The following is a 16,822-nucleotide window of genomic DNA, read 5'->3' on the forward strand; positions in this document are numbered from 1 at the left end:
TGAATGATATTTTCATTTGGTGTGAGAGGATAGCGCATTATCTTCTATGCATAGCAAGACTTTCATCAGACACATGCTTCCTTGACAAGCTCTTGTCGTTTAGAATGACTCCCATTATTTGTAAGCAGCATATTGTTCATCATTCTTGTGGGTCTTGCATAGTGAAAAAGGAAACCAATGTATAAAGTGCTACTGCTATTACCACTGGAATATGGAAATTGTCTGTTAAATGTATATGTTTGAATTGTTTTTATGAAGGGTGTGTTGAAATGTGCTTTTGTCTTTTTCTTTAGAAGACTGTTTGGATCCTATGTGCTCTGGTCATGGGGTCTGTGTCCAAGGAGAATGTCACTGCTCTGTAGGCTGGGGAGATGTAACATGTGAATCGCCTATGCCTATGTGTCAAGAACAATGCTCTGGGCATGGAACTTTCTTACCTGACTCAGGGGCCTGCCACTGTGATCCTACATGGACAGGTTCTGACTGCTCAACAGGTACCTCAGTTTTCTAGCTTATATATGGCAAGAGATGGCCTTTATATTAAATTAAAATCATATGTACAATACTACGAAGAATAAATCTGCATAAGTGTAGACCAATTAGCTTCATTTTAGTTGCAGTGATGATAAAGGAAAATATACATAAGAAGGCTGTGTAATACTTTGAAGTATGACGCATTTAAGATCAAATTGCTGACAGAAGAATCTTTTTATTCTTTGCAACTTGTTTGGTGACATGGACATTTGTCGATCTACTAGTCTCTGGTGATGTACCTATCAGGACTTAATGACATGCTGATATTACTACATCTGCAGTCCTTATTTGATGTGGTTACTCAAGGAGTAGCATATGGTTGTGAGCAAGATATTTTCTGGTAGACATCAGACAAGGACTAGGCTGACATATCATACATATTTACTGGATGTGAATTTTGTAGTTGCCAATGCTGTTGGCTTATTACTTTCAATGGATTTATCTATAATATTGTCAAATTTATGTATGAAAGGTATTTCCTCTATAGACAGTACAATGTCTAGTAGTTAGGGCAAAAATGTATGGCTCTGAACATTTAATGAGATGCTTCCTGTTCTCAAGGGTCCAGGGTCTCTTTCTTTCTACCTTCATTTACCTACTGTGTGACTCTGAGCAAGTCACTTAACCCACTAGTGGTACTAGGTCCCCCCAATAATGGGCTTTTGTTTTCAGTGATGGTACTCATTTATCAGAAGTATAAACTAATAAAAAATAATATTTAATGGGGCTTGTGTATTAGAAGTAGTAGAAAACATAAGGAGGTTAAATGCAAGACTGAGATTTATTTCAACTGTTCCAAACAATATTTAATAATAAAAGGTACAGAATCATGGAGCTACTATTTAAAGTCTAGAAGTAGGCAGTAAAGTATAAATGTTAGAAACTAATACCAGAAAAGGAATGCATGTATCATCTCTTCAACTAATGTAGAAACATGATAGTACTGTTAACTGCATCAAGATTAGAAAGGAAAGAAAATCGTGGAGTACTGCTCCAAATGAAGGTAAAATATTAATCATGGAGTACTGCTCCAAATGAAGGTAAAGTAATAATCATGGAATACTACTCCAAATGAAGGTAAAATATTAATTATGGAATACTGCTCCAAATGAAGGTAAAATATTAATCATGGAGTACTGCTCCAAATGAAGGTAAATTATTAATCAGGAAATACTGCTCCAAATGAAGATAAAGTAATAATCATGGAGTACTGCTCCAAATGAAGATAAATTATTAATCAAGAAATACTGCTCCAAATGAAGATAAAGTAATAATCATGGAATACTACTCCAAATGAAGGTAAAATATTAATTATGGAATACTGCTCCAAATGAAGGTAAAATACTAATCATGGAGTACTGCTCCAAATGAAGGTAAATTATTAATCAGAAAATACTTCTCCAAATGTAGATAAAGTAATAATCATGGAGTACTGCTCCAAATGAAGGTAAATTATTAATCAAGAAATACTGCTCCAAATGAAGATAAAGTAATAATCATGGAATACTACTCCAAATGAAGGTAAAATATTGATTATGGAATACTGCTCCAAATTAAGGTAAAATACTAATCATGGAGTACTGCTCCAAATGAAGGTAAATATTAATCATGGAGTACTGCTCCAAATGAAGGTAAATATTAATCATGGAGTACTGCTCCAAATGAAAGTAAATTATTAATCAGGAAATACTGCTCCAAATGAAGATAAAGTAATAATTATGGAGTACTACTCCAAATTAAGGTAAAATATTAATTATGGAATACTGCTCCAAATGAAGGTAAAATATTCATCATGGAATACTGCTCCAAATGAAGGCAAAATATTAATCATGGAGTAATGCTCCAAATGAAGATAAAGTAATAATTATGGAGTGCTGCTCCAAATGAAGATAAAGTAATAATCATTGAATACTGCTCCAAATGAAGGTAAAATATTAATCATGGAGTACTGCTCCAAATGAAAGTAAATTATTAATCAGGAAATACTGCTCCAAATGAAGATAAAGTAATAATCATGGAGTACTACTCCAAATTAAGGTAAAATATTAATTATGGAATACTGCTCCAAATGAAGGTAAAATACTAATCATGGAGTACTGCTCCAAATGAAGGTAAATTATTAATCAGGAAATACTTCTCCAAATGAAGATAAATTAATAACCATGGAGTACTGCTCCAAATAAACATAAAGTATTGAATGAGCCATTGTGCCGAGACAAGCTTAGAGCAGCAAATTTGTACATTAAACAGCACTTCTGTCAAATCTTGCCATAATATAAACTAGTCTAGTGCTAAACTTCAAAGCCCACCCAAGGAGACCTCTGTATAGCCCATTCCACAATCTGTAGTAGCATACCCAAATACTGGTCCAGAGAATATGGATCTGCAATTTCCAAATGTTTCTATAGCCATCTTGGTAGATATGGGCATTCTGAGACAATGTAGCAATTGTCTCATGTTTACGGACAACCATTTAAACCTTAAAAATACAAACACAGTATGCAAGATATGCACATACACAATTTCAATGAAACCTAAAGGTGTTACTGCTCAATGCTAGGAACCTAAAGAAGAATCTTCATATCCTACAAGCTCTCCTCACTCTGGGGAATATATAGGCATCTGTGCCATTGCCAAGGCATGCTTTAAATCTGCAGAAAGTATTTCAACAGTGTAAGGCTTCACAGCCTTACACACGTTTAGGCCATCAGCTGCACAGATGGGAACAAATGGTGGAAGAGCCTCAGTCTGTATTAGCAACAAGCATAACTCTACGTTGGTTAAACAGGATGATGCCCTGGAATTTATCCATGCAAAAATCACCATAGACAAAGTCTCATACCATATCCTAACAAGAAACAAGATATAGGTCACCATCTACGTCCCTAAAATACCATAGCTCATACCAAGACCTACTGAAGGCACTCACCATTATACCAAATTCTCTACTCTTGGGAAAATGTAACTACCCCAATATAGACTGTGAAACCTACACTGCCTCTTACTTGCAGGTACAATGATTCTTGGACTTTATTAACACAAATACCATTGACAAGATAGTATGCACACCCACCAGAGGTTCAAACATACTGGACCAGGTACTCACCAATATGAGAGAGTGCTGCACCCCCCTCCCAAGTGTCATATCCTTATTGATGAGGTCAGACCACAAAGCTGTCTCCTTTGAAATAAAAATCAACACAGTAACCCCAGAAAACCTTGTAACAATTAGGATCTACTTCAAAGCAAATACACCCTACTAAGTGAAAGTTTATCAAAATTCAAAGCCCTTCCTAACCCCAAGTTCACAACAACGTATGCAGAATTGTTCACAGAGACTGTGTACAACCTTCTAAATGGCTGTATAGAGGCTGCTGTACCTAGTAGAAGTAAGCCCAAACCAAACTCTAAAAACAAACCACACTGGTAGAATCCTAACCTTAACAGATTATATAACAAAAGGAAAAAAGTCATGGCTAAAATCAGGAAAAGCATCTCCCATAATAATAAGAGCTTCTAATTAAACTAAATCAGAAACCATGAAGACTAATTAAGCCCAATAAGGCCAATAATGAGGTCAATATAGCCTCATAGTCTAAAGGCAACCACAAGTCTTTCTATAGCTATGTCTGAAACATCAAAGGCAGCGTACATCAGTCTGCTTAACTGGTTGTCAGTGGTGCCACCTTCTCTATGCAGAGCAACTTAGTGAATTTGCTGGCTGACAAATCCAGCTCAAACTTTACCCCCTCTCCACTCTCCTCACCTCCCTTATTGAAATACCTAGCATAGACCCCCCCCCAACGATTAATAAGGGGCAGGTCCTGGCAGCCAAAGACACCATCAAGGGGCCCTGACAGTATGTCAAGATGCCCCATAAACAGCTGGAAACATGACGTATCAGGACCACTTGCATCTCCTTTCAACTACAGCTTTGCACCATGAGAATAGGGGACTGCAGTGGTTATCACACTCCACAAGGGTGGACCATCAACTGACTCTGAAAACTACAGATCTGTTTGTCTGACTAGTCTAATGTGCTATGCCATGGAACAAATTATCATGGAAATGATCAACAAAGACATAGGCAACTTTCAGCCTCTGGACCCAGCTCAGTTTGGCTTTTCAAGGAATGATCATGCCCTACTATTGAAAACTTCACCAAGGCAATGAATGAGGGGAAAATGCTGCATACCACCTAGCTGGACTTAGCTAAGGCATTCAATACAATATCCCTCTTGGATATAGTTGATAAACTCATGGAACTGGACAAAACCCCCTACACAACTTGCTGGATTTCCAGCTGGCTCACAGTTAGAACCCAGCATGTCAGGACTTGGTGATATCACATCCAATAAAACACCTGTCACCAGTGGGGTACCTTAGGGCTATCTGCTAGGACTGGTCTTATCTGGCATGTACTTCTAAGAGGCCAAAGGTTAATGCCATGTTCCTTTGGCTGACCAAGTTCACAGATCATTGTAAATCGGGGGCTATCATAGAATCACCCCATGACACACACATCTTACAAGAGGGTTTTATCACAAACAAATGACTGGTGCCAAAGTCACAGACTAAAACTCAATGCCAAGAAATGCATTACAATCCCTTTTGGAAAACCTGCCATCCAGGTGAATTACTCTATCGATAAGACAGTCCAAAGAGTTAACCCAATAGTTAGGGACCTGGGAACTTATGACCTTCGACCATGTGCCAAGGTAGTAAGGAAATCATTCTATGTTAAACAACATATAAGTAAGACCATGGTATCCATGTCCAATGAAGTCATAGCACCTCTTTATTCAGCCCTTATTAGACTCATCACTGGGTATAATGCCCCCTTTGGCATATACCTGACCAGACATATGCAACAGTTGAAATGACCACAAAGGTTCCTTACCAAGAAAATGCAGGGTGTAAACACATTGTCATATACAGATTGCGTTAAAGTCCTCTCTGTACTCTTGTCTCCTGCAGATTACTGACAGTTGGTCATTGACATACAAGGCATCCTCAGATCCAGCTCTGGTGGATTTTTGCACATCTGCAAAATGAACAGCAATAGAACCACTAGATCTAAGAATTTAAATTGTACTTGTGACACAAGTAAGACATGTTGGAAAGGCAAATGTGTGTCTCAGAGGATCCCCATGCTCTGTAACAGGCTCCCCATCCATGTGAGTGCATCTCTAACTATATTTAAGTGTAACTTTGACCAATGGATAGAAAATTGAGAATTCACCCTGGATCTGGCCCTTATGTCTCCCATAGACCAAGGCAAACAGTAATGCCCAAACTAACATCCCCCAAAACCTCTAGAAACTTCCTAAGTCACATATTCCTCCTAATAAATGCCATGATATATAGGGACACAACTGGGTTGGATTGCACAGCTAGACTTATAAAGGCCATGGAGGTCATTAACCTAGTATATAACTGTCAACCTATGAGCATTTAAGGGGGTTTCTGATTGGAGAATGAAAGAGAAAAAGAGAAGCACATTCAATGTAAACACAACACTATGCCAGTGCTAACTTACTAACATTAATAACAAAATATACGCACTTGGAAGAAAAATTCACAATGAAAAAAAAAAGAAAAGGAGAGGAAGCAAAATGAAATCATCAAGAAAGATGATAGAACACCAGTCCAAATGATAGTGTTGCTTAGTGGAAAGGTGCTGGGTTTTTGCCCCTTGTTTGCATAGAGCATAATTGTGTAGAGCTTATCAACTGTTCATATAATAGAAATTTTCATTATTTTGTTTTCTTAGCATTATCATTTTGTCCTTTTGTTTTCTTAGCATTATCATTTTGTCCTGTTTATACATATCTATGTCCCAAGTATACATAAGGTCTTATCCTATAAGGTAAGCTTCGTATTCCCCTGCTAGATTCTTCTTTTCCCATAAACATAACACTATGACCTGATCATTTTTACAAATTAATGAAAACAGCAGTTATCCCACAAGTAATTCATATTAAGATAAATTACATTATCCCTGGGATTCAATAACACCTACAATAAGTGTACACCGTTCTGAGTGAACAGACAACACAGGCATGACTCACAACTTCTTTCTCCTAATTTTAGTTTCCCTACTGATTTTCTTGCAGCTTTAAATATTGTCAAGGATTCGAAAAGGTTACCACAAAATGTACACATAGTGCAAACTTTCTGAGTGACTTGATAGTGCAAAAAATGTGATAAGAATGTTCTTGAATACACATCATGTACACTTAGTGTAGGTTTATTGAATCTCTCCCTATAACTTTTTTCTTCCTCGGATTGTAGATTTCTTACATTATTTTTCTGTTTGTTGTAAAGTATTTTCCATTTAAGTATTCATCTATCAGTAACGAATCTGCTACTGTTTTCTTTGATGGGCTAACATAGTGTCTAATAGATTATTTGGGAAGGTCTCTGTTTCTATGCCAAGTCCTAAACTTTGGGCCTAAATATTTAGGTAAGTTTGTGTACATATACACATGCACGTGTGCATGCTTGCACGCACACACACAAATCCACTGCTTCTCTTTGTCTTTCTCATGTTTCTGTCTTTTGGCTAAAGATTGAAGAAAGAACTGTTGTATTCTGTGCTATATTCATATACACAGATGGGTATTAGATTTATCTAGTACTAACAACTTGCTAGATTATGGCAAAAGGCTTACATAGTTCAAGATATCAATAGATTGCATTAAAAAAATGAAGTTTGTCTGATAATCTCAGATAACGTTTTTGTTCCAGTGCTTTGGATGAGAGGACTTTGAAACAGCATGTGTATAGATATTCATTATATAAACCAGCATTTGGCATTCTTGTTTGTACATATATTGAGTCACTTGAAACAATAGTTTCAAACTCTTTTAATCACCTGATGGAACTTGTGCTTCATTCAGCTATCTGATTTGGAAAGGTTGAGTTTTACCTAACATTTTAAAAGAAGTTCTAGCTAATGGACTTACTATGGCAAATGATTCAAGATGGGTGTGTCCCTAAAGCCATTTAATAGCTGCAGGAATATGTAGTTGACATGTTACAGAGATGATGCACACATTTAATCAGGATACAGCCTAAACAATTTAAAACAAATTACTGTTAATGAAGACAAACATTGAATGCTTTGCCTCACTAGAGAGGAAATTGAAGTTATTGTCTTTCTGTCATTATTAATGCACCATTAAATTTCATTGCCTTTTTATAAGCTTGCTGTACATAAGCTGAATGCACATTTCACTACAGGAATTTATGTGCACAGTCGTTTAATCCTTAGCATTTTAATGGCACCAACAAATGATGTTAACACACACACACAATAACTTAGTCAGCTGTTCTGTTGGTATCGTAGGTCATTGTTGGTATAATTCATACTAGACGTCACTACTGAGGAGTTACAAAATGTCCATAGAAGAAATAAAATTAGAAAAGGACACTACTCTATACTGCAGCAGCAACAGATTTTTTTTAAACTGCATTATCACTGCATACTGCAAGTGCACTAATTGCCCCTCTACAAGGCGATTATAAGACAAAACAGATCATGTACCAAACAGTAAAGGAGAAAAGGCAGTTTGTAGCAAAGATGCACTTTAAATGCTCAGAAAATTCCAAAATAAGAAGCAGTGATCACTTAAAGTGTAATAATACAGTTTGAAAAAAAATCTTTGTCTGGATGGCACTGGATTCAGTCGAAACACTTCCTGAAGGGCAGGCAAACAACCTATGTGTGATGAGCTCTGTGGAAATGAGCACAGAGCCTTGCAAATGTGCCTAATTTATCGAAGCAGAAATGAAAATGAAATGCAACTCCTGAGTTCTCAGGCCAATAAAACAACTACACTTTGAGCCCTGCTGGAAGGCTTCTCCACTCAGATAGACCAAGCAAACAGCTTCTGCCACAAATTGGATGAACTTAGTCCTCTTAATGTAAAAGCACAGCAAAAAAGATCCTCAGATGCAATGAAACAACGTATTCCATAGCTAAATCACCCCTCTATGGGATGATTACAAAACAAAATAGTTCAAGTACCAAACAGTAAAGGAGAAAAGATGATTTGCAGCAAAAATATACTTTAAATGCTTAGAAAATTGTAAACTTCTAAAGTTTTGCACAAACCAAAAGCAACAACAAGAGTATATACAACGGACCCCTGAAAAGAAAGCTCATAGGGAAAGCAAGCAGTTTACCCAGGACTGTTAGCATCGGGGACTCCATTGTATGACACACAGATGCCCCACTCACCAGACTGGACAAGAAGAAGACTGCAATCAGTTGCTTAATCTGGAGCTAGGATCCACCAAGCTATACTTGTACTCAAGTCTTTGTACCACAGGTACCAGTATGATTCTATCAAGGTACATGAAGGCATAAATGACCTGAGATGTAACTCTCTGTACTATATGAAGATACTTTAAGGACCTCTGAATGTGTGTCTCAGACAGGTATGTACCTAGCACTGAGTAACATTCTACCTTCACCAAGATCGATGCCACAGTATGAACAAGACATAATTGACTTTAAAAATTGGCTTAGTTTCTGGTGTTAATCTAGGGGAAATCAGTATCCGTCACCCTGGAGGACATGGTCAACAGAACACATTGCTGTGCTAAAGATGGCCTGCACCTGTCCCCCCCTGGCCTTCCAGATATTGGCTAAACCTTTATCCACCCCCTCAGCAATGCCAAAATGACAAACCTACTGACATTGCCAATAAAAGACAAAGGAACCTAAAGGAGTTACTGCTCACTGATATGTGCTTAAACAAGAAACGTCACACCCTATTTGCTGTCCTCACTCTGAAGAACATAGACATCTATCTTTACCATTACTGTGGCATGGTTGAAATCTCAGAAAGTACTCTGGCAGTGCAAGGCTACAGTGCCTTCCGCACAATTAGAAACCATCAGCCATACATAGAGGGACTAAAAATGAAGCTGATTCAATCTACAATAGCAACAAGTATACCTCAAAGTTGGTTAAACAGAATGAAACCTTGTCTTTCTTCCATGTGCAAATCACCCTAGATATAGTCCCTTACTATACCCAGGTCACCATCTATGTCACAAGAATCCCACAACTCTTATTTAAATGTACTGGAGGCACTCTCCATCCAACCAAACACTTAGTCATGGAAGACTTTAATTACCCCTCTATAGACTGAGAAATGTACACTGCTTCCAACTTGCAGACAAAGTGTTTTTTGGACTTTAACATAAATGTCTTTAACCAGTTAGTGTGCACTTCAGCCAGAGGTTCAAACATACTGGAACTAGTCCTCACCAATATGAGAGAGTGCTGCACCCCCCCTTGTGTGTCGTGTCCTCACTGGTGAGGTTGGATCACAAAGCTGCCTCCTTCAAAATAAAAATCAGCTTGGAAAATCCAGCAAAACTGTTTACAGTTGGGGACTATTCTAAAGCAAACTACATCCTATTAATTGACATTTTGTCAAATGTCAATGTCCCGCCTAATCTTGAGTTCACAACAGCCTCTGCTGAATTGTTCATAGAAACACTGTACAAACATGTAAATGGCTGCACAGACACTGCTGCACCTACCAAAACTGAACCCAAAAGAAACCCCAAAAATAAACCACACCGGTGGACTCCTAATCTTAACAAAATATATAACAAAAGGAAAAAAAAGTCACAGCCAAAGTCAAAAAGAGAACTTTCATAATGATAAGCGCTCACTAACTGAACTAAACAGTAAACTAAGAGGACTAATTAAACCCAGCAAGGCAAATTATCAGGTCAAGATAGCCTGTCAGGCTAAAGACAACCACAAGGCCTTCCACAGCTATGTCTGAAACCACAAAAGTAACATGCAGCAGTGTACAGAACTAGTAATAAATAGTACCATCTTCACTTTGTACAGTGACATAGCAAATTTACTGGACAACAACTTCAGCTCAGCTTTCAGACCCAAGTACCCCTGTCCCCAACACCTCTGTGAAATCCGTACCAGTATAACTCCTCCAGCTATCAGCCAGGCCCGGGTTATATCAGCACTCAGTAAGGCCAAAACACAGCCTCATTGTGGGCCAGCAATATCTCATGATGCCTCCTAAATAGGCTGAAACATGACCTATTCAGACCACTTCAGTCAGTTTTTAACTGCAGCCTCTATACAGGCTAAATACCAAGTGAATGGAGGATGGAACAATTATCCCCTTCACAAGGGTAGATCATCAATCAGCCCCTGAAATTACAGACCCATTAGTGTGACTAACCTAATATGCAAAGCCTTGGAACAAATTATAATAGAAATGATCAATAGAGTGATTGGCAGCCTTCAGACACTGGATCAATCCCAGTTTGGTTTTGTCAAGGGAAGGCCATGCATATTTAACCTGGAAGACTTCTTTGAAAAGGTAACCAATGAAATGGATGAAGGGAAAATGATGCATACTGCCTACCTTGATCTGGCTAAGGTGTTTAACACAATATCCCACTCAGGTATTGTGGGAAAACTCAAAGGACTAGGTGTAAATCTGTACATAACTGACTGTATTGCTAGCTGGCTCACAGATAGGACTGACAAATTCAGGATTGCTGATACCACCTCCAACAAGAGGTAGGTCATCAGCAGAGTACCACAGGGCTCCATGCTGGGCCCACTCCTGTTTGGCATCTACTTCTTGGAGGTCAAGTCTAATGTCAGGGGCCTCTTGATCACCAAGTTTGCAGGCAACTGCAAATTGGAAGCTATGACAAATTGCCCATGGCAGTAATATCCTGCAAGAGTAATGACTGATGCCAAAGCCATGGATTAAAACTCAATGCAAAGAAGTGCATTATAGTGTATTTTGGGAAAATGTCCACCCAGGGAAATTACAAAATTGATAAGACACCCCTAAGAGTTGGCCAGGTAGTTAGACATCTGGTAATATTTTTAGACACATAGCCAAGGAAGTAAGAAAATCATTCTACATTGCCCAACTTAAAAGTAAAGGTATGGTATCTAGGACCAAGGAAGTTATAGTATAACTCTACTCGGTCCTGATCAGACCCATCACTGACTAGAATGCCCCTTGGGGTTCCAGAATATTAACACGTTGTCCTAAACAGACCACCTTAGAGCCCTATCTCTATACTTGGTCTCCTACAGGTTGCTGTGAGATGATCTGTGCTTAGCATATAAGGCATCTTTACATCCAGGCCTGATGAAGCTTTTGTACATCCACAAAATGAGCTCCACCAAAAACACTAGATCCTCAGCTTTAAACTTTGCTTGTGACATAAACAGAGCATGCTGATATGTGTCTCAAAGGATCCCATTACTCTGGAATAGGCTCTCCATCCATGTAAAGCAGAATTCATCCCTAACCCTATTCATATGTAACCTTGACCATTGGATGGGAAATTGTAATTTCAGACCCAGGCTAGCCTCTATGTCTTTTATAGACAGAGGCTGACAGTATACATTCCCTAACTAATATTGGATGGGAAATTGTAATTTCAGACCCAGGCTAGCCTCTATGTCTTTTATAGACAGAGGCTGACAATATACATTCCCTAACTAATATCGGATGGGAAATTGTAAATTCAGCCCCAGGATAGCCTCCATGTCTAATGTAGACAGATACCAATGGTAAACATTCCCATCATACATCCCCAAAACTTTTTAGCAACCCCCCAACTAACATACCTCTCCAATTTAAGTGCACATGTTACAAGGAGACACAGTAGGCTTGGGTTACATTCCTATGCTTATAAATGCCATGGTGATATATACCTATGAACCTTAGTCAAATATCAGCATTAAGATTTATTGAAAAATCTATTTGTAAATATGCTTTGAAAACAGTTAGCAAGAAAGTCAAAGGAATAAGAGCAGTTGAAAATGCCCTCATTTCACTCATACCTCTTGACCTCTTAGTCCATAAAATCTGGACAGAACCAAAAGAAATGGTGGATAAAGTCCCAGATGAAGATGCGGATTTCAAATACTGGTGTAATAAATGTATAAAGTTGATAGAATAGCAGGTTTTGTATTACCACACACTTTTGATAGATACGAAGTATGAAATACAAATGTCTGCCATTATTTAATGATTTTAATCCTCAGTGAGTTAACAAAAAAACACACATTTAATGAGAAACAGGCCATAAATATGAGGCAAAATTTGGACATTCTGCAAAATTCTGGACAGTTAAGAAGTATGACCTCTTTTTGTAAAATTATTATAAATATTATTATATTATAAAGTGCCATTACAAACACTTTATAGATCTAATAATACTTGTGCCTTATTAAGCAAAGTTGTAAGTTTTAAATGGCACACTATTTAACTTATAGTTTTGTGCTTAAAAGCAGAGGACTGGACCAAGTTAGGAAAAAGATGTATACAGCTGCCACTTTGACCTTCAGATCTTTTGAATGGTAAGCACACAGGAGCAAGTTTCAAATTCTTCTTCATCTTGATAAGCTGGGGGAGAAAATTGTAGAGTTGCCTGATGTGGATTTAAGGACATAATACTTGGACTTTACCAGGACAGCTAAGCTGGTGGTCAAATGCTATTTCATGTGTGGCTGTGATGCTTGGGATGCAGCATCCAGGGTGGCTGCCTATGAGGGCAGTGATCAGTAGACATGCCTGGCAGGGGCTACAGCCGTTGCCAGAGAATATCAAATTGTACCTCCTTAATGCAACCCTTGATAAGGATCTACTGTTTGGGCACCCCACTAATAGTGTGTTCAAAAAGATGGAGGAAAGGAAGGAAGGTTACACAGTCAATCATATGTCTTTTTCATACCCGCAAGTCAGATATTACCCATCAATGTCTGGGCCCTGCTATCACTGACACAGAAAATTTAAGCATGTGTCTAGTAAAAATAGCCAATGCAAAAGCAAATGCCAAGAGAACAGAAGGAGAAACCTGGTGTCCCTGGGATCTTGTCCTCCAGAAGGAGCAACCATAATTACACGGAGCTTCTACCCAATCCAGCTTTGTCCACCTTCTCACATCCACTTGAAAGATAGCAGAAAGGGTAACTCAGTTTACAAGGAACTAGGAAAACATCAAAAGAGACAAATGGGTGCTGTAGATAATCTCTCATAGTTATAAACTGAACTTCTTAGGAAAATAAAGATGTTAGGCATCCCTCCATATTAAGAAACCTAGTGCATCTGGCCAACCCACTTTGTCAGTAACTCCAACATGTAGAAGCAATAGAGCCTTTGTCAGGACAGGAACAAAAATAGGGGGTTATTTCTGTGTTTCTTTCTAGTGTACATGATTGAGCAACCTTGAAGGCACATTTTAGAAATTGTGAGGCTAAACACCTACTTCAAGGTCCTAAAACTCAACATGTCAACATTGCACAACCCAAAAGAGCTGTGGGATAAAAGCACACAGCACCAGGGATTCTGCAGCCACTGTGTCCTTTCTTTGGGAGTGGGGAAGTCAGAGTTCAGTATACTTTGTTGGAAACTGATATTTGTTCCTTGGTCCACATTTTCTCTAAAACCTGTGGCTTAGATAGTGCTTCTAGGGCAAGGGGTGAGTATAACTCTGACATACTGCAGGGCCCATTACAGTGTAACAGTCATCTATATGAAGAACACAGCACAGTTCCTTTTTTTTCAATTTCTTTTTTGACTTCCATCCTACCAATCCATCTTCTTTTACATGGGTACCACTGGGCTCGAATGGGATGCATATTCCCCATTTAAGTGCCCTTCACTCTTTTCCCCTGTCTAGGCTTCGGGCCTGCTCATGTCTGAGATTACCTGGGGAACCTTATTTCTGTATGACTCTGCCCCAAATAATGTCCATGGGTGTTGTTTTTAGTCAGAATCCTTAGGACCATGTCCAAGCATAGGTAGGGTGAATATACCTTGCATAGTCTAGAATAGAAAGCTGTAAAATGACTTAGCCAGATGATAACCTTATACTGGAATGTACTGGCATCCTTAAGGGAAGATATTGCCTGACTAAAGGGGAGGGGGGGTGCTGATCTCTGAATGTCATGCCAGATACTGGGCCTTCTGTGACTGATGTCCTAGTAGTCAGCTGTACTGAAAAAGTAAACTTAAAGTATTACACTGTTTTTGCCTACATCATAGTTGAAAATCAACAAATTTACTTTCCTGGTAAATAAAATATAATATAATTGCATTATATTAGTCCATCCAGTTATTGTTCTCTCTACACTGTCACTTTTGTCATACAGGGTAACAAAATTTTCACCTACTTGTCAGCTTCATCCATGATTTCTATCACAATTACAGTGTTCTACTATAATGACAAAGAACCATCAGAAAAAAATGCTCAAAAGGTTTTCCCTTAGTTGAAAGAAAAGCTGAAGAAAAATATTTCTCAGCAAATCATTACGTGAATTGCTGCATGCATTTGGTGTGCTTTATGTGCAGTAATTTTCCTTCATATTATTGTTCATCGTCTCTGTAATATCTTCACTTTAATCTGTTTTGTACTCTAAGAGTACAAAGAATAAGTGAGATACTAAGAGACAGAGAAACTGCAGTTGGTTTCCAAAGTCCTTGGACTGGGGAGCAGATACAAGTTCAGGGTTAGTCCCTGTAGTCAGTAGCTGCTAGTCAAATTTTATACCACATGCTTAAAGAAATGTTAATAGAATGAAGCATCAGCAAAACTTCTAAAGTGGCCTTGAATCTCAAAAGGGTTTTTAATATGTATTTAGAAACGTTGTTGTGCTATTACCCTTATAAAGCGCTGCTGCTTTGGGGAGCGGCTGTTGTCCTGGATTCCCAGCAGATATCGCTTTAACTGAGACTTCTCATGAAAACTGCATCTTCTGAATCACGATTTGACATATTCTTTTGGAATCTAGCTTCATTTTCAGAGTGATCTACATTTGGAGTTGTGTAACACAGTCCATTTATTTTACTTTACCTGACCTTATCTGTCACTTTTAGCTGCGCATTCTAACGATGCATCTCACCATGATACGCCTCATGTGGGTCTGAGTGCATCTATTTTATTTCAGGCATATGTTGTCTTTCCCTAGTTCTTCATGACCTTTCCAGTAGTTCTGTATAAATTATGCTATTTACTCATCTGACTCAGCTAGAGTAGTTTATTTACTCTCTTGTTTTATGCATGCAGGGTATGTGTCTTTTTCAAGGTGAATACTTTAATATCTTCCTAGTTAAGGTTCTTGTACTGTAACACATAGTGCATGCTTGTGTGTATGTGTGTGGGTGTGTGTGCACACACGTGCTCACATGCTTGTGTGCCTTCCAATACATTTGGGAAACTGTTTGCATGTTAGTTTCCCTAAGCTCCGTGTGTACAGTTTCTTCAATATTTCAATCTTTAAATTCAAATGGATTAAGGAAAGCTTTTTTTCTTTTGTATAACCTGGTCATTGTAGACAAAGATATCCAGAAAGTATCAAATGTAATGTGTAATATTGTGGGGCTCTGCCAACTGTACAATGTCTCTCATAATTTTGAAAGAACAGTCATAAACATTTAGAATTTTGAAAGTTGGACTTCAGTAAGCCATGTTTTATGCTTTTATCATGAGGTATACTTCAGAGTAAATATATATATATATATATATATATATATATATATATATATATATATATATATATATATATACATACATACATACATATATATATATATATATATATATATATACATACATACATACATACATACAGAGAGAGAGAGAGAGAGCACAAGCAAGACAGCTGGAAAGGTGTGGTATCATAGGCCCTAAAAAGAAGCACAGGAGGTAACACTAGGTGCAGCAAGCCAGCTAGGGGAATACCACACTAACTTGAAAGGGGTTACCAGTAGAGACCTACAGATCTGTATACTGGTGTCCAATTCATAGTGGGCTATACTTCACATAAAAAGGAGAAAATAACCTATGTATAGATGATATAATAATTATATACTGGGTATCATAATTATTTTAGTAAAAGATGTTGGAGGTCTCCAAGATTGTCAAATAATAAAAATGACACAGGTATTAACAATTTAAGGAAAACTTTAAAGCTTTAATCATCATTTATCTCCTAAAGTCAGAAGAGCATATTCTGTACTAATTCTAACAGGCATGATTAGTAACACAAGAAATTACTGCACAGCTTTATACCTCACTCATATGACCCTTTATTGAGAACAGTATTGCATTTTTTAGACTTTAACTAACCCGACAAGACAAAATCATTCCCTACTTGAAAAATCAGAGTTAAGAAAACATTAACGATTTAGAAATGTTTTCCAAAATTATTGTTATACTCTTCTTTTAATATATATGTTACTATGATATATAGGCCCTG

The 16,822-nt window shown here is 37.8% G+C and overlaps 1 protein-coding gene across 3 annotated transcripts in view; it reads left to right on the forward strand.

Annotated features, from left to right (window-relative positions):
- Positions 1-16,822, forward strand: part of TENM1 (teneurin transmembrane protein 1) — a 3,721,864-nt gene that overhangs the window by 2,278,638 nt on the left and 1,426,404 nt on the right. For all 3 annotated transcript variants that reach the window (XM_044054336.1, XM_044054337.1, XM_044054338.1), the window contains one exon: positions 294-494. In XM_044054336.1, coding sequence (XP_043910271.1) covers positions 294-494 — 201 coding nt within the window. The remainder of the gene's footprint in view (positions 1-293; positions 495-16,822) is intronic.

This window comes from Protopterus annectens, chromosome 13.part0 (assembly GCF_019279795.1).
Source record: "Protopterus annectens isolate FY-2018-M chromosome 13.part0, PAN1.0, whole genome shotgun sequence".
NCBI lineage: Eukaryota > Metazoa > Chordata > Ceratodontiformes > Protopteridae > Protopterus > Protopterus annectens.